This window comes from Phasianus colchicus, chromosome 18 (genome assembly GCF_987193195.1).
Source record: "Phasianus colchicus chromosome 18, bPhaCol1.hap1.1, whole genome shotgun sequence".
NCBI lineage: Eukaryota > Metazoa > Chordata > Aves > Galliformes > Phasianidae > Phasianus > Phasianus colchicus.
This window is the reverse complement of record NC_143453.1, coordinates 3894950-3919323: the sequence shown is the minus strand read 5'-3', so window position 1 is coordinate 3919323 and position 24374 is coordinate 3894950. Positions and strand designations below refer to the sequence as shown.

The following is a 24374-nucleotide window of genomic DNA, read 5'->3' as shown; positions in this document are numbered from 1 at the left end:
AGATCTACCTTTGGTTAATCACATAATGAGAGATGGGTATGATTTTATATAGAATCATCATAGAATTGTTTGAGTTGGAAGGGACCTTTAAAGGCCATTTAGTCCAACTCCTCTGCAGTGCACAGGGACACCCACAGCTCCATGAGGGCTCACAGCCCCATCCCCTGACTGTGGGTGTCTGCAGGGATGGGGCACCACCACTTTTCTGGGCACCCTGTGCCGTGCCTCACCGCCCCATTGTGAACAACTTCTTCCTTACATCCAATCTAAATCTCCCCTCTTTTAGTTTGAAACCATTTCCTCTTGTCCCATCACAACAAAGCCTGCTAAAGAGTCTGTCCCCTTCTTTCTCATGGACCTCCTTTAGATACTGAAGGCTGCTCTCAGCTGACCCTGGAGCCTTCTCCTCTCCATGCTGCACAGCCCCAGCTCAGCCTGTCCTAACAGGGAGATGTTCATCCCTTGGAACATCTTTCCTGTACTGAGGACTCCATGTCTGAATGCAGTACTCCAGGAAAGCTGGAGTGTGTGTATATGATATACATACACATATATAGATTAGGTGGTATTAGTAAGCAGCTGAATTTACACCACTCGTTCAAACTTGCAGAGTGCTGCATATCACTTACTAGATATTGAGGCTGAGAAGTAAAATCCCAGCCTGCTCCTCTGGAATTTTCCTGATGCTGGACAAGCTGAGCACACAGCATTAATGACATATGGACCTCAGCTTGGCTTTCCCCATGATGACCTGGGGGCAAAGCCTCCCTGCAGGGTTCTGCCCCTGGTGCTGGGGGATGCAGGGCCCTGAGGAGTGATGAGGAACCCCCGCTGTTTTCTTGCCAGATGGTGGTGAGGACAGAGGTGGATGCAGGTGGAGACAGCAGTGAATGGAGCAGGCGAGGTGATGGTGGGTGTTCGGTAGGTGCAGGGATCTCACCTCAAAGGCAGGAGGGGTGTACGACTAAAGCTGTTGGTACAGGAACTGAGAAAGGCCACTAGATCAGAAACCAAAGGAGCCAGATAGTAAAAAGCCCTGAGGAAGCAAACTGTAAGCAGGAGAAAGAGAAGAAGAAAAAAGAAACGAAAACACGGTGGAGTTGAAACAGGAGTGAGGTTGTATGGGAGAGGTTTCTACTGGTCAGGTTGGGTGGTAGTAGAGTTGGGGTCTTGCAGGGTCTGCACCAATTTCCTGTAACTGACCCAGACCTTTTCTCTTGTATCTGCTCATTTTCTATTAGTCATGCTCCCTCAGTGCCACTTTCTCAGAGGACTCAGCTTTGTCTGCCATCAAGGCTCTCTGCTTGGCACGGGTCTGTCCCACTGACCCTAAGAAAAACATCTCTGGGGCATTTGCCCCCACCTGCTGCAGGTTTGGGATCTGATTATTCATTTATTTGTTTGTTTTACCTTAGTTGAGAGCTCTCATTTTAGCTTTTCCATCGTGCCACATCTTCTGCGTTGACAACAGCGCTACGCAATGGACCAATGACCACAACATCCCCACCTCCTGCTTGGCTACAAGAACAGATGTGCTGCATCTGCATATCTTGATGCTGAGGGCATCCCCCACACGGATACCCAGGTGGGTTCCTCTGCTGTGTGCTCTGTATGCCCTCCCACCCTGCCCTGTGGCAGTGGGGGCTGCTCACCTGCCAGGCCTCCAGCTGCTGTGAGAGGTTCACCTTCTGCTGGATGGCATCCAGCAACTGGCTGTTGAGGGACATCATGTCGATCTTGCACTTGGCCAGCTCCACCTCCACAGCGTTCTTCCTGGGGGGAGAGCAAGAAATGGGAACTTTTCACTTCGTTGTTGTTGTTATTATTATTATTTTAAGGAAATGTTCGACATACCCTTCGCAAGTCAGCAGTTTGTTCATTTTAATCAAAAAGTGGTGCCGAATGAAAGAAGGGGACGGACTCTTTAGCAGGGTCTGTGTGACAGGACAAGGGGAAATGGTTTCAGATGGAAAGGAGAGATTTAGATTGGATATAGGGAAGAAGTTTCTTACACTTAGGGCAGTGAAGCACTGCACAAATTGCCCTGAGAGGTGGTGGTTCCCCATCCCTGCAGGCACCCATGGTCAGGGGATGGGGCTGTGAGCACTGATGGAGCTGTGGGTGTCCCTGGGCAATGCAGGGGAGTTGGACCAGTTGCCCTTTAAAGGTCCCTTCCAACTCAAACCATTCTATGATTCTATTTAATTGGCGAGTCCCTAAATCCTAAGCAGTTCTCCATTGTATTCTGGTCTATTTATCAGAAGAGTGGGCCAGAACTGCAGACATCCTTACCATAAAACAAGCAGATTTTAGGTAACAACACCATGAAAAATAGGAGAAAATATTCAGATGTGCTGCTCTACAAAAGAATATTGTACATCTGAATAATGTGCAGGATCTGCCATTAAAAACGGAGGACAAAAATGGGTTAGAATCTATCTACAAATAATTCTTGCATTTCTTCTGTTTACTAATGTATGGGAAATGAAATAGCATGCTCTAAAAAACAAAGACCCTTTTTCTGCCCAGCTGATCAATAGGTTGCAATACGAAAAAATAACCCTGCAAAAAGTACAACTCTGCTTTCAGTTTCCAGAGATGGGGCTTGGGCTGAGCAAAGAACTGAAGGAAGGAATTTATCATAGCATATACTTCAACAGTTTGTCATTCTTTAAAAAAATCAAATTAATTATTTGAATTAAATAATAAGCTTTAAAGAAAGCTCTCAGTTGCCACTCAGGAATGCCACTCTGATGTCATCCCAGGCATTCTGAGGGCAGGTGAGCCCATGGCTCGGCCCTGGTGGTGGGATGCTCAGCTGCTACAGGGAAGCAGAAAGGAGTTATCTCCTAGGAAGGAGCAATTCCCTAAGCTGTCTGAGCTGGGAAATGCTCGCTGTGCTGGGAAGCATACAGGTAGGTGCAGGCTGCCTGGCCACAAACCTGAAGTTATCAATGAATTGTTGTGTGATGGGGAAAATGGAATGCGACTTGCTGGGAACCATTTTTCCTTGAAAATCTTTTGGGGAGGAATAATTGCATCTTATTAACTATCTCTCATTCATCACTTCGTAACAGCTCCCTCACGCTCCCCTGCAGAAGAGCAATTTGGGAATCTGTGTTTATATTCCAGGTAGCGATCGCTGAACGCTTCTTATTCTAGAACCCTCTTTTCCTATTGCTTCCCATGTTTGCCAAACTTCAGCTTCAAGCTAAAAATGTTCTATGCCAGATGTCTGCTTCAGGCGGTGGTTTTATTTTCGTGCAGCGTTGGGTTGGTTTTCTTTTTTTTTGGGGTGGGGGGAGCACTTCAACAGCAGTGATTTAACCCTTGAGGTGCAGGTGGGCAGAGCACTGCATGCCTGGTGGGCAGCTTGCTGCTATGCAGCATCCCCTCTGTCTGCAGGATGACACTTTCATTTCCAGCATCTCTATGCTGTCTCCTTTCACTTGCAGCTACTGCTCGTTAATCACCCACCACTCATCCATGCACACTTGTCACGTCCCCTTCCTCTGGGCTTTATAGGGTCATTAACCACTGTGGAGAAGCTGTACCCTTCTGCTCCTGGCTGTGGGTCTGAGAACCTGAAATAGCCTTTTCCTCTGAAGCTCCCCACTGCTGCTTGGATATTACAGTGGGATTTATTGCACGTTGCCATAGCCACAGCAAGAACCAGCAGCCCACATGCACAGGAAATGTCAGAACAACGTCTCTGCACCCGGCTGTGCAGCTGGGACACTCCTGCTTTATGCCAACAGATGGAGGTGTAACAGAGGACAGCAATGGGAATTTGGAAGCTGGATACCTGGGCAAGAGCAGCATGGCTGAGCAGTTCACTTAAAAAAAAAAAAACAACAAAAAACATAAGGTCTCCGCATGGAGATTTATCTCCCTGCATCCTCAGAGCAGCAATGCTCTCACTTCCTATTCTCACAAGCACCTGAGTATTAGATGTGTCTGTAAGGAGATACACTGCTGGTGTTCTGGCCACCTCATTTCGGAGGAGATTATCAGGCCTATTCTTTCTACCTACAGGACGGGGGGTGAATTGTTCTGCCCATTCTTCTTGGGGAAAAGAACTCAGGGCAGCAATGCTCTGCAGTGTTGCAAGGAGCAGAGCCAAAGGAGGAGGTACAGGGTACAGGGCAGTAAAATGGCAGAGGGCTGGGAGGAGGAAGACGGGGAAAAATAAAGATTCAAAACAGTGTGAGAATCCCGACCAGAGAAAAAGAGAATTACAGGACAGGAGATGCAAAAAAGACTCTGGAACAGGAAAAGATAGAGAGTGAGCAGAGGAATGCTTTAGAGATAAGGTCCAGGCAAGGCTGCAATAGAGATGGGCAGGGAAGCAAGTCTTGTGTGTTAAGGGAGCCTATAAACAGGAGGGGAGTCAACTCTATGAAAGGGTAGATAACAGCAGGACAAGGGGAAATGGTTTTGAGGGACGGAAGATTTAGGTTGGATGTCAGGGGGAAGTTCTTTACAATGAGAGTGGTGAGGTGCTGGAACAGCTGCCCAGAGAGGCTGTGGATGCCCCGTCCCTGGAGGTGTTCAAGGCCAGATTGGATGGGGCCCTGGGCAGCCTGGGCTGGTATTAAATGAGGAGGTTGGTGGCCCTGCATGTGGCAGGGGGTTGGAGGTTCGTGATCCTTGAGGTCCCTTCCAACCTGGGCCATTCTGTGTATGTGGAAGAGCAAAAGAAGAAAAAGGAATAGGACAGAGCTAGGGATTCCGTTTGCTTCCCTAAAGTCTTCTTGTGCCACACACCAGCACCATGGATGGCAAAACCAGGGCTCACAGCATCCCCTGAAAGCCCCTCGCCCTGCCATAGGGTAGCTCCTAGGAACTCCTGACTCCTCCAGCATTTCCCATCACCAGCAGGGCTGAAACGAGCCACCCTGGAGGCAGGAGCTCCTGTCCCCCTAACCCAGCCTGGCTCAGGCTGTGTCCCAACTCACTTGGCGATGGCCTCGTCCCGATCCCGGATGGCCTGCAGGAGCCGTTCGCTTGTCTCCTTGTCTTCTGCAGCTCCCCTCAGCCGGTCCCGCTCCTCCTTCAGCGTCGTCATCTCCACGCTCAGCAGTGTGACCTGAGCTCACAGGGGGAGAGTGGAAACACCCAGGATGAGCACAGTGCAAGGGAGGGTGGAAAACAAGCCAGAGGGGCAAGCTGGAGACTGAGGTGCCCTGTCTGTAAAGCTGCAAATCTAGCAGCAAGAGGGATTGTTTTTCCTGTTTTTGGTGTTTTTTTTTTTTGGAGTGGGAACAGTTACTTCATTGTGTCTTCTGAAGCTGTGCGAAGCTGAAGACAAAGGATGTGAAAGTTCCCTTTCGCACCATGGAAGGTGTTACTGGCATGTCTTACAATTTTAATTAGACTTCAAAACGGGTGCAGAGTCTTAAGACAGTCTGAGAAATGATCTATTGGTTCGGTCCTGTGCGGAGCGAGTTAATAGGGTGTGAAATCATGCACGGATTCACAGTATTTCATACACATTTAATTTCTTTGTCTCTGGCACATGCTCGCTCTGTTACGCTCCTCTACCACCTGGAAACCCTTCCAGCACCTGACCCACCTCCTTTGGATCCTCAAAGGAATCTTCATATGGAGGGCAGGGAGCTCCCACAGCCCCATGTGAGTCCATCAGTCGTGCTGAGTTTATGGACAGGGTTGTGTTTTCTTCTCCTTTTTCCAAAAGGATACAGTGCAAAGGGCAAAAGCAGCCAACGGTGCTGACCCCATCCCCTGCTCCAATGCCATTGGTATTGCACGAGCAGCTGTGCCAAAGGCTGCTTCTGCCACAGCCTCCACATCTCCTGTGGCACGTGGAGGCTTGTCCCATAGAAGACAGGCTTTGCCAAGCTTGTCTTTGGGTGTCTCCGCTTGCTGCTTTTGGAATATGACCTCAGATGATGCCTCAGCGTGGATAGATGCAGTCTGATTCAACACTTTGGGTGTGTGGAGTTTGGATTTGGGGTTGGATCGTTTGCTGCTGCTGTGTTTGATTTAGCATTAGCCCTGTTGGTTCAGGGGTGTGGCATGGTGCCAGCTTGGCCATGATTAGGGTTCCCTGGGTGTGCAATTAGCACGTACCACGATGCTGCAGTGGGATGTGCTGGAAAGGTGTGAGCTTTGTGCCACGTGCAACACAGCAGTGCTGGTTTGTCTGTTCAGCAGATGCATCTATCCTCAGGTAAAAGCAAATTATAAAATAGAAAAACATTCTGAGGACTTAGTGCAAGATGGATCAGAATGGATGCCTCTGGGTTCCAGCACCCCATATCAAGCAGCCCTATATTCTGGGATCTTCTGCTGAGAAAAGTTTAAGTGAGAAAGGCTGGCTGCTAAAGCAGATTGGGTAAAAGGTTCAAAGGATATTTGGTTTTACTTGGGATGATGTGTGGGATGGGCACCCGGACACCTGCAAAATGCAGAAGCTCTGATCCCACATGCAAGAAAGCCTCTGCACTGGGTTTAATGTAGATTTTCTTATCCAACTGTAGCTGGTGCTCACCCAGATCCTTCTGGGCTATTCATCATGGTGATCTCTTCTACAGAATGTGTGTCTTGGGGGTGAAGGCTGTGTTAAAAGGCCATCTGCAAAGTGTGGGAATTACTAACCTGGCTGTGCAGCCTCTGCAGCTCCTCCAGACTTTGCCTCAGTTTCCCCCGTTCTCCCTCCATTAACTCCCTCAGGGCTCTCGAGTCCTCACTTGTTCTCCTGATCTGTTCCTCTAAGGAGTCATCGTCGCTCCGCCGAGAGCTCTGGCAGCAGGAGAGAAATCCCTTGATCAGGTTTTTATTGTTTGCTTTTTCTTTTTTAAAGGGCAGTTGCATGGATTTGAAGGGCAGTGCTCTTAGCTCAGCATAAACCAAATTCACTGAGACCTAATGACCACACGTGGGACTACATTCCGTGTTTGCAGACCTGTTCCAGGACTCTCTTTTTTCTTTAGCAAATACCACTTCACCTCCATGCTCAGCTTCCTACCAGCTGCTACAGGTACTGAAATGAGGAGGGTGCACATGGCTCTGCAGTTGCAAGGTCTGCACTGCCTGCATCAGCACAGCCTCTCAAATAAGTCATGCTAGCAATGCTTGCAGGTGATGAAAATAGGCCTCATTTTTGATACTTTGCAAAAATCCAGGTGTTTTCTTGTAATTCTATGCTCCTGTGGATGCTGAGTGATCCCCCCAAGCCATCCCCTCACAGTGCCAAAGGTGTACCCCTTAACACCACTATGTACCAGCAAAAGTCTTCACATGGTGATGGATTCATGCCTGGTCTCACCAAAACATCTGTATGCAGCCCCAATTGTAGAGCCCAAACCTACCCATATAGGGGTTACAAAGGTTTCACTACACTATTTCTACAAAGACAAATCATAACAGAAATAACTGAACTGGGATGCACGCATCCACCTGCGGTACTTCCATGTTGAAACTCAAACTTGCTGCAAACCTTAAATCTCCTTTCATTAATTTCCCAGAATGATTCCCAGATGGATGAGGATTGTTCAACATGTAACTTTGAAATCCATGGAGCTGAAATCCCATGTGCTGGTTTGGCCCTTGGCTGATGGTGAGGGTGGATAGTGATAGTACAAGGGGGAATGGTCTTAAACTGAGACAGGGGAGGTTTAGGTTAGATATTAGGAGGAAGTTTTTCACACAGAGGTGGTGAGGCACTGGAACAGGTTGCCCAAGGAGGTTGTGGATGCCCCATCCCTGCAGGCATTCAAGGCCAGGCTGGATGTGGCTCTGGGCAGCCTGGTCTGCTGGTTGGTGACCCTGCACATAGCAGGGGGTTGGAACCAGATGATCATTGTGGTCCTTTTCAACTCAGGCCATTCATGACTCTATGATGTTTTGACAAAGAGCAGGCAGTGCACCAAGACAGCTCTTCCCCACGGGCTTTCTCAGAGACAAGGGTCTTCAGGGTCAAGTGAGAGCCTGTGACAGCTTGGGCAAGGGGACACAGGGCAATAACAGTGCTGCCAACTCACCGTGGAGTCTGCCCCATCCAGCACGTTTTGTATCAGTCTTTTCAGCTCACTGAGAGCTGCCCGTAGGCTGCCGGCCGGGACATCTTTGGCTGATGAGGTTTCTGAAGACTCATCCATGGAGGAGTCCGTGGAGACGGCGGAGTCTGCGCTGTCATTTCCTCTGAGATGGGAGCAGAGGTACCGCACTTGGCAATATGCCTCCCAGAGCTGCAGCCTCAGCTGGAACGAGAGAGTCCCAGGTAAGCTTTGGGTGTCAAGGCTGCAGAGGTCCTCCACCTCCGCTGCGACAAGGCGTGTGATTGCTAAAGCTCACAAATATTCACCTGGTTTGCTATATTGGTTTTGAAATTTACTCCTAGAGCTGGGACCACAACCCCAACACAGAGGGTGGTGAGGCACTGGAACAGGTTGCCCAAGGAGGTTGTGGATGCCCCATCACTGGAGGAATTCAAGGCCAGCCTGGTCTGGTGGTTAGTGACCATGCATATAGCAGGAGAATTGAAATTAGATGATCACTGTGGTCTTTTTCAACCCAGGGCATTCTATGATTCTATGAATTTCTGGCTATGGGCTCAGCTTCAAGCCCAGATCCAACATTTTACATCTCTTTCTGGGGCTGGTGAAGTCCATGGGCATTGTCAGGGGCAGGAGGGCAAATACCTGCTCTCGTTCTTGTTCCAGCTCCTCTGCCTCCATGCTCTGCTCTATCTCAGACAGCAGGGACGTGCTGGTTGTGTTGAAATTTTGGAGACTCCTCTCCTCGCTGAGCTCTTCTACCTTCCCCTGCAGCTGCCGGTAGGACAGCCTCACCTCCTGGAGCTCCAGCTGGCTTTGGTGCAGCTTCCAAAGAAAATTAAGCAAACAGAGGAAACAGTGTTAGTGGAGGTGATACGGACTGGATGAATCTCTTGATTCATGAAGGACCTGAAAGGGAGGAAGAGCTGGCATGAAAGAGGGTTTCCAACCAAAAGGAAACCACTCTTGGCTGATGTTACTGTTTATTGGAGCTAAATAATCTCCAAACGTTATTAGACACTGGAAGATGAAATCAGCAGGTAAATCAGTGCTAAAATGAGGAACACTGTGAAGAAGCTGAGACTCGGGTGAAAAAAGCTTACTAAAACTAACACAACAGAAACTGAATCAAAAAAAGAAAACCAATATAAATACACCATGAAAGAACTCTCCTTATAACTATAAACATTCTGCCACAAAACTCTGATGTCAAACTCCCTAATTCACCGCTTTGCAATCTGAGTTAATGGAGTGTTTGAAACACACAAGACGCAGCACTGGCATTGATTTGTTTTGGGGTTTATCCGTGGTCACCCAACTGTGTGATTTCGTAGGCACTGAGCTGCAGTCTGCCTGGGCAGGAGCTGTGCACGGGGCTGGGGCACAGCCAGGTGTTGTGTGAGCAGCAGAGCTGAATGTGCTGGGGAGGAGGATGCTGTCTGACACATCGGCAGCTTTCTTGTTCTTCTAAAGAGGGTGAAAAAAAAAGATTCTGACTGTTCGGAAGAGCTGGGGGTGCAAGAGGTTGTCAGATGTGAAGTAAAAGTAAAGTGAGGTATACAATTGTGCTCTCCATGAAGATGCCCAAAGCTACAGCCATGCCAGCTTTTCTCCAGGGAGTGATGTTTGGTGAGATGGAGCTTGCTGGGAAACCACCCAAGCTAGGAGAGCTTCACTGTCCTCCAGGCTAGAGTAAATGACCCCTTCTGGAGCCACTGCTGCTATTAAAACATCGAGTGATGTGAACCACAATCATTGTTTTCTGCTTCCTTTTACATTTCCCTTCTTCACCCAGCCTCCCCTCCTGTTCCTTTGCTCGGCTCTCCCCCCAAATTGCACTTCGTATCAAGATGCTCCATCTTTTTTTCTATCTCTATGGAGAACAGATCCTTGCATTTTATTCTCTCATAGAATCATGGAATCATTACAGTTGGAAAAGATCTCTAAGATCTCTAAGTCCAACCCCGGCCCACTCATTGTGCCCAATAACCACATCCCTGAGTGCCACATCTCCACAGTTCTGGAACACCTCCAGGGATGGTGACCCCACCGCTCCCTCAGCAGCCTGTGCTGCTGCATCACCAGTCTTTTTTTCCCAGTATTTAACCTGAACCTCCCTGGTGCAACTTAAGGCTGTTCAGTTCTTCCATCTCCCGGTTCCCTGTTGTCTTTCTGGTTGATTTTACCCCAAACCACATCCTTGACTCATTTCCCACCTCCTGTCCTCTTCCCTCTCCCATTGCTGCCTTCTCACCTGCAGGTCCTTGTCATGGCTTTGTCTCTCCAGGATGAGGACTCGGTCCTGCAGCTCCTCCACTGTTCCCTGAAGCAGGTCGTTCTCCTCCATCATGGCACTAAGGCGATGCTCCAGCTCTCGCTTTCTGTCCGTCAGCATTTTGATCTGCAGAGGGATGAGAGCTGGTGTTGAACCCTATACTTTCCAGGAAGTGCAGATGAGGGAAACCACATCCCCATGAGAGAAATAAAGCAGAAAAAAAAACCCCAAAATATACGTGTATGTATTCAGCACCTGTGTGCAAGAGAAAAACTGCTACTCCTTCTACCCTAAAACTTGCAAGGATGAAACCAGCTACTTCTCCAGGTCCATCTCTGCCTGAGCAGATGGTGGGATTTTCTGCTACATGGATGCTGGAGAGCACAGGGAGAGCCCCTGAGCTCCTGCTCCCTGCGGGGCTGTGTAATGCACTGCCTGTATGCTTTTCTTAATTGTTGCACATTCACCAGGTTCTCACTGGGGATTTTTCTTTTTATTCATGAAGGCTCCTTTCTGTGCCACACTTATTTTTAATTTCCCAGAGATGGGCTGCCTTTAAAAATTGGTTCATTTCTTTTAATTGTCAAGGGCAGTGATTTTAGGTGAGGAGGGACAACGTGCCAAGCAAAACCTCTGTGATTCACTTAGCTGGGAACGGTGCACAGGATGAATCAGCACCAGCCAAGGTCACTTTTTGTTTAACCAAGAAAAAGGAAACTTTTTTCCAGATTTGTGCACACGGGACCTTTGAGGACTGTGTATGCTGTTCTCCACTCCAGTACAACCCTAAATATGCCCTATGGTCTCTTTTCAACTCCTTTCAACATGGATGACAGAAAAATTCAGCATATCCTACTGTTCTCTTGGCCTCTATGGGCTCCTGTCTTTTGTTGTTTTCCATGTTGCTGGAAATGTTTGGCTGCACGAAGGAATATTAGCAAAGCACATCTTGCTGTTTCTGCAGGGTAAAGGCTGCTGTAGGTATTAGAAAGCTGCTTGTAGGTGAGTAATTGTTTCTGAGCTGTCTCTTCCCACCACTGTCATGATTTGTGTGGGTGGGAGAGAAGGGGTACAAGGAAAATAAGAGGTATAATACAGAGATTGTACTGAGAGTATTTGATATCCAAACCAGTGATGAACACGCTGTGAATGACCATGTAAGAGAAAGCCAACACTCTGTACTACATAATCCCCAAGGGGCCCTGCCAACCCCTGTGCTTCTGACTCCAACGTGGGCCCTGGGCCATGCAAATAGGGGAGACGGATTTGGAAAGCAAGAGATGGGAAGAAGTCGAGGTGAGGCATACATAATGACATGCATGCATGGTGATTGGGTGCACGTGTAGGCAAGCCCCCTCCGAGCCTCCATACTTACTTCAAGGACCTGCTGCTCCACACCGAGGGGAGGGGAAGAGAAGGCGAGGGGCCAGCAGGGAGCAGGTGGGAGCAGGAGAGAAGAAATTGAGAGATTTTAGGAAAAGCTCTTCCAGATAGCTTACAAATAAGCAAAGTGGCAGGGTGGTAGGGTTGGACATCTTCTACCCCATTAGTTCCAGTGATTCCCATCAGGGAAGGGAAGTAAAAAATGCTATCAACCCTGCTAATGTATCGCTCTACTTCCATGCATGACTGGCTCAGAGATAGGGGAGGATGGCTGCTTTCTTTGCAAGCATTAGAAACAGCAAAAAGGACCCAAACCTTACAGATCTTCCCACCATGGCCTTAGAGGTTAAGCTGTACAGACAGAAGCCTGATGTGATTCAGCTCCATGGTGAACGTCCTGGAAGATCCTTCCCATCCATTCATTTGGCAGGTGTGCTCGTGGCTGAGGTTGCAATGGTGGACTTTGTCCTTTGCCAACCTGGCCAGCACAGCTACCAACCTTCTCCTTGCTCACCCCAAGCAGCTGGTTTTGTTCCCCCAGCACAGAGGGGTTCGCCCTGAATGCTGTCTGAAGGAACAAGGCCAAGCACAGGTGACTCACCTCAGCCTGGAGGCTCTCGAGCCGCACGATGTGTTGACTGCTGGAGGAGTTCTTCTCCCGAAAGTCCTCCCGGAGCGTGTGGACCTGCAGGGAGAGCTGCCTCTCCACCTCGGATGCCTGCAGGGAGACACCAGCTGGCATTACCATGGGGGGTCGTACCACGGCTGGAAAGCACTGATCTCCTCCCGCGCGGCGGAAGGTCTGCAGACCTGCCCTCGTATGACTTCTGCACAAGTGCTGGTTTCGGTAGAAACCCTGAAGTTAGTCGAGTTTGGATGAGGGAAAATCTCTGTCTGGACAGGAGTGAAGGAGAGCAGTCATTTAGATAGACCACGCTCATTTTCCCTTGGGAAAACTTTCCCTTGGAGGACACAGCTCGTTAAGTTTCTCTTGCTGCAAAACAGCATGACATCTCCCATCACCCACAGGGAATTTAGTTTTCCTGAACGCACCCAGTTGGGGCTAAGGAAGGGACCAGGCATCGGGGGAGCCAATGTCCGTATCTCCTGGGATACACCATTATATTTATGCTGTGTAAACCTTCAAACATCTTCAGTGCAGATTTGAAACAACAAGTGTCCTCTGCTTCTGATCCCTGGCTCCCATCAGGGCCAGACAGAGAAGCATCCGCTCCAAATGACTGCCAGCTCTGGGCTTGGCCTTCTTTCCCATTTTGAAGGAGGGATGCCCCTGTTACACAGGGTGCTTTGAGGACAGCAGAAGGGCCATTCCTTACCTACAGGATGCAGACAGGCTGTATAAACGACAGCTTAGAACTTAACAACCCTCTGGACAGTTTTATTGCTGTTTTTCACATGGTGAACACACTTGTTTAGGTTTGTAAGAGAACATAAGGTTTTTATGACAAATCCCTAATGAGATAGCACAAATGGATGGTTTTCTGTTTAATTAGCCTCCATTACGCTTAGGCACAGACTTCTCCCCTGGCAGATTAACTGGAAGTGAATTAATCCCCTTCAAGACCCAGCATGCTCAATGGGAAATGCCATCAGCAGCCCCTATGCCTCAGCCAGGGAAGCAAGATGGGTGGGACGGATGGGGGCAAGAAGAGAAAACCCCTATCAATGTCAGCAGCTGTTTGGGAGAGCATTCTTGTGTCTGTCAGGATTTGACCAGGGCTGCTTGGCAGCTAGAGAGCTCAAGGCAGCAGCTCCACCAAAGGGTGCAATGATTTTGCTTCAAGAGCTCCCAGCCCGAGGAAGGAGCACACAGATCCAGCCTGAGCTGCACTTCAAAGCAACACTGCCCTTCTAAGGATGATCCCTGAATTTCTGCAGCACGGAGTCACATAATCCAAATCAGAAGCAAGAGACGTTGGCTTCCAGAATGACAAATGTTTTCCAATAGTAAGAAATCATTTGTCTACCAATTGATTTTTAGTTTTTCGTTCCCTTTCCATCCTGGATAAACATAAGCGGTCTTTTTACTTTCTTTAAAGTCTCACACCAAAGGCCATTGCACACTTTCCCCCCCATTAGTTTATTTAATAAAGTTCCTTTGCACAGGCAGAGCACACAAAACACAATGTCAGCGCGGCACTATAGGAAGGGGTTGGCTGTTTTTCTTCCTTTAAGCAGCTATAGATCTCAAGGCATCCTGAGCCGCTATTAATTGGTGACACTAAAGGAGATGGATGAGTTGTGCTTTCTGTGAATGATTCACTTTGCATTTGTAGAGGCTGCTGGAACATCTTTGTGCTGAAATACTCTGCGGGAGCTATCAAGGATGAGAAAGCATCAGATGAGAAGCACTGAAGGATTTTGCCTGCGAGATGCTGACCACACTCCCAAGGAGCACAAGTGGTACGAGATGAGATGACATGCCAGCACCCAATGGTTAATTGCATAACGCCATCTATATGCTTGAACAGTTCTAGGTGCAGACAGTACAAGCACACAGTACAGCAGTGAGAAAGAAGGGAATGTTAACAACATTGTAAAACCTCTGGTGAGACAGTTCATAGCTTCTGGTTCTGATTCTGGTCCCCGTGCAAGACTGGAGAAGGTGAAGGAAAGGGCTGCAAGGGTGATCCAGAGCATGGCAAATCTGTTCTGGTATATGGAAGGAGACTTAAAGAGGATGGCTTGTTTCATCTCATGCCATGAGAGAGGGCTCGCTATAAATACATCATGGTTAAGCACAGAGAAGGAAGTGCTATTTAAGCAGAAGCACAATTTTGGCAGAAGAATTGATGTGAATAAACTGGGTATGAGTATATTGAGGCTGGGAATTGGAAGATTTCTAAGTTTCCAAGGAGCTGCAGTAAGATTCCTCCTCTTGCACAATTACAGTAGGAGGAATGGTAGCAAAAATGAATTTTGCAGTGGAGCTGGATCACTTCATCACCCAGCGTCTTTCAGAAGACTGCGTATGACAGAAGGGAAATGAATTGACCTCAAAGGTCTTTTCCAGTTCTACAATGCTTGCAAGACTGTAAGGTTTGTATGAACCACCTCTACATCATCATCTGGAATTTATCTACTTGCTGCTTAGCTTACACACTCAGCCATCTTATTCCTGCAGCTGCAGCCCCCTGAAGGAAGAAAGGACTCCCTTACTGCTAGTTAATGCAGACGGTGTTGCTGCCTCAGCCTACACCATTTGCACCCTATCTGCCACAGCGGAGAAAAGTAAAAATAATTCTTTAGCCTCATACAGTGCAGAATACTATCCTTGAGTAACAGTTTAACAGAAATAAACAGGAACGACCCCATTGTGTCTTTCCTTACACGGGAGAATGAGGAAAAATCCTCATCTGCTTCTTGTAGGCAGTGAAATGGCTGATGGATGTGTATCACTTTTTGCTAAGATTTGAGTTTTCATAGACGAGGCAAAGTCTGCTGAGCTGAGCTGAGGTCACACAACCCTCCCTTTAGTGCTGTAGAGTTTCATGCTACATTTGTTCCTGAGGTTATTAATACTGCTGCCAAATTATCCCTTCTAATTGATTAGAAAGTCGAGATTTTCACGTTAATTTGCATAGCACATTGGAAGCCACCTTGACAGCATCCAATATTCCACAGGTTTTACGACGTATTTTCATATGGTTTCTGCTTGGGTTATCACACTGCTGTCAGCATTTGCATGTTGTGCATGTTTGTTTTAAACCACGAGCTCACTATTGATTATTTCAGACATCAGTGTCATCAGAGGATGTAACCTTCTATCTACATTTTCCATTCACTGCTCAAATAAGCCATGGCTCTCATGTCTGTTGAACTGAAACGATCTTTCTCCGTCTCAGCCAGGCTGGCTCTACTCTTACTATACAAGCTGTAGTGCTTTCTCTTCCCCATCAGTGTTTTCCTATACAATAAAGGCTACACCAGCTGCCCAAGGGGTGGTGGGGTCACCGTCCCTGGAGTGTTCCATGGAGATGTGGCACTGAGGGACGTGGGCAGTGGGCATGGTGGGGTGGGCTGGGCTTGGGCTGGAGGATCTGAGAGGTCTTTTCCAACCCCACTGATTCTATGAAAATAAATGTAAATATGGTGGGTCACTCCTGTCAAGAGGGGCTCTCTGTAACATTTGGGATTGACTGTGAGAAATGAACGCCTTGCTGGTCAGTTTCATTCAAAGAAAACTCTCTTTGGGGAGAATGTTTGCTCCATAAATCTAACTTCATACAGAATATCTGGTTATAAATCACATCAGAAAGGAAAAGAGAATGCAAAAACAGAACAGACTGTAACTGGGTGAAGAAATCAATGCTGCCAGATGATTTGCTTCTACAAACAAGATGATTCCAATTTAACAAGGGATATTGAAGATTTACTTGCCTAAAATAGATAAGAGAAGCACTAATTAGTGCTAAATTCATAAACTCCAGAGAGCATTACACCTTGCATTAATTTGCTCATCGTTCAATTCAAGGGACTCCCCGTTCCCACTGTGGTCCCGTTAACACTCCATAAAGCAAAGGGCACATCCCAGTAGTGAGAGCACACCTGCTGAGCTCCTGCAGGTAAGATTTACTTAGCACAGATTTCTTTTTGCTCAGGACCCATCTCAGCCTTCAGCTCACTCCCCAGTGACCTTGCTTCCTACCTGCAGCTCTTCCATTTAAGTAAGACCTATGAGGTGGCTGTAGCAGAGACACACAGCATCCAGCCAGCAGTGTCCTCATTGGCTCCTGACATGAAATCATACATTTCTCTGAAACTCTCAGCAGAATACAGAGCAGTTTCTCACTATTACCTTTTTTTTTTTTTTCGGTGCAAATCAGGCAAACTACTCTATATCTGGCATTTGGTACCTTTGCATCATGTACTTTCACACCCAGCTATCTGCAACGCTCCTTACACTCCCAAGGGCTCCTCTTGTTATTCCTCCTTATTCTGAAGAGCCAATAAATCCATATCTACTCAGACAGAAGGGTTTGATGCAGCACGCTGCCTGACCTCCACTGATGGCTCATCAACCATACAGGTTGGTGCTGTAGGGTGCAGGCCTGCTAGAGTGATCATGGCATCCTATACTAACAGCAGATGCACAAAAGAGGAAACAGATAAGCATCTTTGAAGCACGAAATTCATCTGTCGAGAAAAAAATAATTAAAAAAGGAATGAAACATCTAAAGGATGAGGATTCTTAATTGCCAAAGTCAGGAGCTTGGTAAGTGAGAAGACCTGGAATTGCTCTTTTCTAAGCAACAAGCTCAGGAGATGTTACTGATGGGAAACGTCTCTTAGCTGTAGCATTAAACCTACTTTATGAAACAGAGGAGGCAGTGGCATCTCATGTTAAAATCTGCACCTCTCACACAGTCATGGTATTTTGGAAATGAGATAGTTTATAGCTTGCATGAAAGTGAAAACTCTTTGCTGCAAATCTGCCTCTTACTCTTCAGTTTTTCCCTTCTGTAGGACAAATAGGAAATGCTTGGCTTTGAAAACCCGAGTTTTAAAATGAAAAATGACAAGATTGTGAGTGGTTCCCTCTTAGCACACAGCAGTGACACAATAGGTTCTGGTAGGTAGCAGAGGGTTCGTGCAGCATCAGCCCAGATATCTCACACCTGAGCCACAAGGGCCAATGGAGGAGCTGGCCTATAAGACGACAAGGAGCAGCTGGCCTGTTTTTGTGTGTGTGGGGGTAGGGTTTGTGTCTCCCCTGGGAGATGAGAAGTTGTTGATAGAGTGTTAGATGTTCAGTTCTCAACCTGAAGCCCCTTTTGAAAGGAAAAGCTGCCTGCATTGGCTGGCTTTGCTTGCTTCATGTTTCGTGTAGCTGGAGAGTTGGAAATGCAGCTGGAAATAGCTGCTGTTAACATCCAGGTAATACAATAATGTGCTGCTATTTCTTTTTCTTTCCAAGGGTCCCTGAAAAATCCTTCTAATGGGAGAATAAGCTCTTGCTGCATCACCAAGCAAAGCATGGAAGAGTGGGTAATTGAGGGTTTCCTGGCAATGTGGTTCTCTTTTCCTTCCCTAAAAAGCTGGTTGATTTAGAGAACTAGTCTGCAAGGTAAACATCTGAACGTTTTGGCAAAGAGCTCAGTGGAGTGAGTGTCAAATGGTGGTATTCATCTTGTTTGTCTGTGAGAACACAGACAACTGGCTGGCTGAAGCCAGCAGCCATTATCTTAGGCTAAATCATCTTACAGGATTAGGGACTGCTGCTCACAGCAAAAGCAAAGAGGGTTGTGTGCCATATGGGGGCATCTCAGGCTGGGCGTAATAACTCTAGATTCATTGTTTGGTAGAAATAGCTTCACAAGTGGATGCCTGTTGTATGCATGTTTTAGAAGGTGCTTAAACACAAGCCTCCTTTTTTTTTTTTTTTTTTTTTTTTTTTTTTTGTGGTTTATTCTTGACCTGAACGCTTGGCTCTTATGGAGAGAGAAAAATAGAGTGTGTGGAAAAATGAGTCAGCCAGCTTCCTGTGGGAGGGACTGCTGGAGCCCGCTGCTTTGAATGCTGCAATAAATTAGTGCTGGAGATAACTCAGAGGACAAAGTGTGCCTGGAGGACACGCGATGCTAAGCAGTGCAAGAAGTGCCTCTTCTTCTCTCTATGCAAATTCAGTGGGAGATGAGATGGCCCTGCACAGTGGCTCCCAGGGCTGGTGTCTGTCTGTTGTTGGGCTCAGGATGGAAAGCTGGTTCCAGGGCTTGATAATGGCAGTCAGCTCCTGGATGTTGAGGAGGAATACCAGCAGCAATTCCAGCTCTGTGCAGATGATGCACGTGGCATTAATGAAACGTCTGTTGCTCTGCAGTTTAGTTATGCACTTGTAACTGGAGGCAGGGAGTCTTATAGCTTCCATCAGGTCAATGACTCTACAGTAGAACCGAGAGGAACCATTGGGCCAGTTTCAGTGGAGTATAGCTCAGGTTCACTATTACAGCAGTGTTTGGGACCCTCAGGTTAGCAAAAGCACCCCCAGCCCCCAGATCTGGTTCCAAAGTCTTGCCTTGATCTAACACAGAACTGCTAACATTTGAAAGAGGAATGGTCTGTGTTTTGCATCAATAAATTCAGTTGTCTGTTCTGTTTGGTAACTCCTAATGCTTTCTTTCCATAAGTTATTTTTCCCCTGCAAAAGCCATATTTTTTTCATGATAGTGCATTTTGGCCATGCTACTTCTAACGTGGGGGATTTAATCCACAGTTCTTGAGCTCAATTTGACTCCTCAACTCAAAAGATGGGAAATGTTTCTTCCAGTAAACTTCTTGTGAGCAGTAAGCATGGGTCAGGCGGTGGCCTAATGAAACATGGCATGCCTGATTAGTTGATAAGCTGGAAAAATGAATATATGACACAGTCATTAAAACCATCTGGAAAGAAAAAACAGATGCTTATGATGGTGGAGGCAAAGATCGGTGTGTCAAACACTGCTGCTAAGGGGGTTGAAACTAGATGTTAATTGTGGTCCTTTTCAACTCAGGCCATTCTATGGCAGCAAATCTCCATTCTTGAATTTAATTTTTTTTTTAAATGAAATTGTTTTAGTCTAAGGCTTCAGACTGGAGGTGTTCAAAATCAAATGTGTGCCTGGGAGCAAGACATGATAACTGAGCTCCTTGCAGTCTCCTACAATGGCTTTAAGCCATTCCTTTATTTCAAAGAAAATGAACTGTGTTCTGCTGAGGATATTTCATATGTGATGGCAAGCTAGCAGTAGACATCAGGGAAGGGATGCTCGCATGCTTTTAAAATCTTCACCTATGCACTCTCTTAAGCTTAGGATACACTCTTCTGGGATTTAGTGGTAACATACGAACTAAAAGCCTTCCAGTGTATTTAGACCTGATGCTCAGACCTGCACTTGCAAACACGATTGCATGGAAATAGCAAAGTCTGTTCCTGTACTTGTGAAACCAGTGGGTGCCAGAACAAATACTGGAGCTAAATTCTAGGAGTTGGCTTAAAACCTTTTCATTTCTATGCAGAAGCTTTGAGACAAAAAAGGAGAAAACATTCTAAAACAGACATGTATTTAAACTTGGATAGGTTAACCTGGGAGTCAGACATGGCAGCTAATGAAACATCTCCCAGTAACTTGTATTAGCCTATTTCTCAAGAATAGCACTGAATGTGACAACCTGGGCAGTTTATCTCAAAACCCAGAGGAAGGAAAGTTAAAGAACTCTTTTTTTAGTTGTTTGGCTTGACTAAGGTGAAATAGAAGATGCTCTCTGCAGAATGCTTATTGCAGTTGCTTTCTGTAGAAAAATAAGGAGAGCTGAAAAACTGTAGTTAATATTAGCTAGCATGGAACCCCAGCTTCAGGCTATTAGTCCCATAAAATTATTAGTTCATTAAAGCCTTCCCTTCACTACGGGGTGGTGGATGGGGCAGCCTGGTCTAGTATTAGATATGGAGGTTGGTGGCCCTGCCTGTGGCAAGGGGGTTGGAGCTTGGTGATCCTTCAGGTCCCTTCCAACCCAAGCCATTCTATGAGTCTGTTTTAATCACTGATAGCACCTATCAGTCAGTCACAAATGAAAGGTGAGGGCCATAAAAAGGGACAGACTTGTCATAAAGCCTTCAAAAACCAAAACAGCCCCATGTGGCAGCACATCACAACTACAGTGCTCAAGTAAAACCATCCTAATCTGTTTTGTTGAAGATGGTTCTGGAGCTAACAGGTAGCATCTCATTTAAATATATATATATAGATAGATAGATAATCTATTTCCTGGTCAAGTACTATTTGATTTGACACTCTAAGCATGACAAAATCATGCTGGATTTGTGCAGGTAAAAAGCTTTGGGAGATATCATGTAACTCAACAATACTTGCTGCCTTCAGCTATTCCTGAATTGCTCTCCTTTGCTGGCTCTTTAGAACATGAGGTCTTTGGAGCAGACTTCTAAACCTTGTTCTTGGTGATCACTGACAAAAGATAATTACAACGTGTTAGTAATAGCATCTGAGCAGCCTGATCTGCTTGGGTAGAATACAGTCATGCACAAAGTGCAGGTCTGTGTAGTAAGTACATGCACGCTGCTCTGCTCTGCTTTGCTCTGTCTCCACTAATGTGGCTCAGCTTATGACTCAGTGCAGCAGCTGCTCCAGCACTGAAGTGCTTGTTTACCTTTTTGTGCAGTGTCACAGATGTAAGCACTACAGGGATTGGGTCTTTGTTGTAGATCCTCAGGGCAGGGCCTTAACCTTCAGAGCACCTTGATAGCAATATGTATAGTGATTTATAACATGAGCCAGAGCTGCTAAATTAAACCACAGCAGGTGTATTCCAAGTGCAGGATAGAGTTTCTGAATAGCACCTGTAACTCAGCTCAAAAGCTGAGTGCATTTCTGGAAATGGGCAGATCCTGTGCACGTGTCAGCCTGGCCTCCTCTGAAGACCTTGCATGGTTATTGCTATTGCCAGAGACACTGGACAATGTGAGAGTCCAGAAACAAGAATATGGATCTCTCCTTGGAGCCTTGTCCTCCCACAGTCTTGTTTTTATGAAGTTTTTGCACGAATTTCTTAAAATAACAGGTTTTGGCAAACACACAGGCGTTCTGGTACTTTAAGTCTTATAAAGAACTAGGCTTGGTGGAAAAATATATGGAGAAAATGCAGGCAGCAAACTTAGCTGAAAAAAACAGAGTGAATGCAGCACATACTGTGGGATGGTGTGCAAAATATACGTGCCAAATCATAGACGTGCAGGAGAATGCATTATCAGTTTCAGTGACTGGAAAGAGCCTCTTTCTGTAATTCCATGTGAATGGGAGCCCACTGAAAAGGATAAAGGCTCTGTACTTGGCTGTGGGCCCCAAATTTGGCACGCACATACTCCTAGATTTGTACCCACAGCCAAAGTTTTTTCAAATGTAGGTCATGCTTCATTGAATCAAAAGCCCATTTTTCCCTTGCAGTCCGAGCTGCTGCTTAGAGGTATCTAAGTGTGGCTGTTGGCATTGAGGTTGCTGCTTTCTGACAACTGTCCTGATGCAGAAAAAGCTGTCAGTGATCCTGGGCTCAGGTGCTTGGTGGGGAGCAGGTGCCAGGAGGATGTGGGGTCGGGGAGGCCCACAGCCTGGGTTTCCATGCAGCTGAGCTGTAAGCTGCTCAGGTGTGGGGTTCTGTAGGCATGGCACAAGGGCTTAGATTGGGAATGCTGTGATGATTGGGGCTGTGAGAATTACAGCCTGTCCTCTCTGTCTGGTATTGAGAAAAGATGTTTTCTCCTGGTGGCTAAAGGCATCCTTGGCAATGCTAGCATGGGCAGAGCAAGGACAGCCCTCCCCTCCTTCACCAATATCTTCCTTTGCACCTCAGTGACGTGGTTCAGAAGATGGAGTGGGAAAAGGTCCATGGGCCCCATTTGGGTTATAGAAGCGGAGTGGGAAATACTGTTGGTTTTGGTGTTTTTTAAGCATCAGGACAGATGAGAGCATCACGTACCACATGTATGCACACTCTGGCCCTCAGCAGGTAACAGGAGGCCAGTTAAATTACCCCAAATGAAGCACAACCAGACTGGTGTGTCAGTGGTTGCTCTTCACCTTCCAAATCTCCCTGATAAGTTACTGAGTTGTTGGGAGTGGCTTCCTTCTGCAATCCTGAGTGTGCTTAGACTTTGACTGCAGCTGTTTTGATTTCCAGTTACATTCTTTAATTGCTTTGCCTTCAAAGGAGGGTGAGGGCTGCTTTGCAGGGACACGTGGATCATCCTGCATTTGAGTGCAGGCAGATCTGCTGCCCAGTTTTTACGCTACTACAGCAGGATTCTAAACTGGGATGCCTATCTTAGCATCACTGCCTCTAAATGATTTAATTTCCCTTCCTCTTGCTGCCAGAACGCAAGAATAATGTGATCAGTGACAGGAGATCATGGTATTTGGCTCCCAGCAAATACTTCGCTCCTGCTGTTGCAGCTGGATTTCTTTGTGGTAGCAATATTACATCTACTGACTTCTTGCTGTGTTGAGGAGTGTTTAAAATGGTGCTGCTTAAAATTTCTGCCAGAGCACAGGCATGCAGTTCAGTCAGAAACATTTAATCCTCCCTGTGCTGAACCACCTGCTTTAGGCTGCTGACCCCTCTCCCTGTCCTGCGTGTGACAAGGTGTGTGCTGGAGCGAGCAGATGGCTGGGGAGCAAACGGATCCACGGAAGCATGTAAGGAAATCATGTTGCATCATTGCTAAGGAGCTTGTGCCAAGACTTGGATTTTCTTATTCTGCCTACAGCAGCTTCCCCATCGCCCCTTGCCTTGGCTGGTTTGTGACCTAACTCCTGGAACAGCCTTGGAGACCTTCCTCAGCTCTCCAGCTGATATCTCTGATGGATATCAGCTATGATACATCGCATCAATGCAGCACTGTGCCAGAGATCTGTATGTTTAATTACATTTCTGCAGCAGAAATTAAGAGTATCTGGGTGATTTTCTTTTTTTTTTTTTTTTTTTTTTTTGTCCTGTTGAATTGGAGCAGATGCTCCCAAATTGAAGGATTAAAAAGACTGAAAGGGACTGAAGGGAAAAAAAAAAAATAAGTAGTTTAAACATGTCACTTGTACACCACAGCCTCTAATGCCACATATCACGTGGTGCTGCTCTGCTTCCTAAGCTAGGACACTGCTGTGGGATGGGTCTCATCTGTGTGCAATTAGCTCTGGCAGGCTACCTGGAAACAAACAACTTCTTCCTCACTAAGCCCAAATGTGTTTTGTTACCCAGAGAAATGCTCTGCGTGCAGAAAACTGGTGGTGTTGGAATTGTACCTCATTGATGTGATGCTTTAGTTGTGTCTGCTTGAGCAGCTGAGTGAGGGTGCAGGCCTTAGCTGCTTGCTGGGGCAGAAAGCTTTGATGCAACTGATGTCAGAGGATGCACCTGGATTTCAAACACTGACCTGAATTCAGGTTATTTTTCAGAAAATCCGGGTTAGTTTTCAGAAATTAATTGCTTTAAAAGCACTGCATAAGTTTAAGCTCTTGTGGGGATTTGGAATTTCCCAGCATGATCCTCGCTGGCATCCAGGAACAAAGGAGATAAAGATATTAGAGGCCAAGTTTTCAGCACAAGCCTTCTCTTAAGCACTGGTTCAAAACACAGCTTTACTTGTCAGGCTGTGAGACACCACGTTTATCCACGTGTCTCAAACTGCTTTTCTGGAGGACAGAAGACATACTGCCACTTAAAAAGCACCATATTAGTTTTCATCCTTACTCCTTACAGGTTTACTGAAAGGTTCTTGGATTTAACATTATTTATGGCAACACTTGAACGTTACCAGGAAAGAAAAGAGTCCTGCCAGGTCTCCTCACAGAGCAGGAATTTACACTGGGGTTATCAGGCTCACCGAGGCTAATCCCTGCTGGCATTACACATCATCTGACAGTTGCCAAGGAGACGAGAATAATCTCAGCGAGACAAGATATGCAAGAAGGGTATTTATGGCCATTTGCCTAACGATGCTGGTGGAATGCACCAAAAAGCCATTATTTGGATGCCTCGTATCACCTTCTCTGTGCTAAATATGTGCAAGAGCACAGAATTTCCCTATGATGTTAAAGCAGCAGCTTGGCCTTCAGCTTTCCAACTCATCCCACAAAGGCCTCGTCTGCAGACACGTGAAGGGGTGGATGGGAGCTGCTGAGATGGCTGCC

At 46.7% G+C, this 24374-nt stretch overlaps 1 protein-coding gene across 3 annotated transcripts in view; it reads right to left on the bottom strand.

Annotated features, from left to right (window-relative positions):
* The window catches only part of BICDL1 (BICD family like cargo adaptor 1), a 46072-nt gene that overhangs the window by 6395 nt on the left and 15303 nt on the right, over positions 1-24374 (bottom strand). For 2 of the 3 annotated variants that reach the window (XR_016472088.1, XM_031592216.2), the window contains exons 3-10: positions 12281-12397; positions 11672-11683; positions 10276-10422; positions 8667-8846; positions 8007-8225; positions 6622-6765; positions 4959-5089; positions 1653-1773 (exon numbers count right to left, since the gene is read on the bottom strand). Coding sequence is in view for 2 of the 3 variants with exons in the window: in XM_031592216.2 (XP_031448076.2) it covers positions 1653-1773; positions 4959-5089; positions 6622-6765; positions 8007-8225; positions 8667-8846; positions 10276-10422; positions 11672-11683; positions 12281-12397 (1071 nt within the window). In the remaining variant the exon portion in view is untranslated. The remainder of the gene's footprint in view (positions 1-1652; positions 1774-4958; positions 5090-6621; positions 6766-8006; positions 8226-8666; positions 8847-10275; positions 10423-11671; positions 11684-12280; positions 12398-24374) is intronic. The other variant, XM_090152655.1, reaches the window with a different exon arrangement.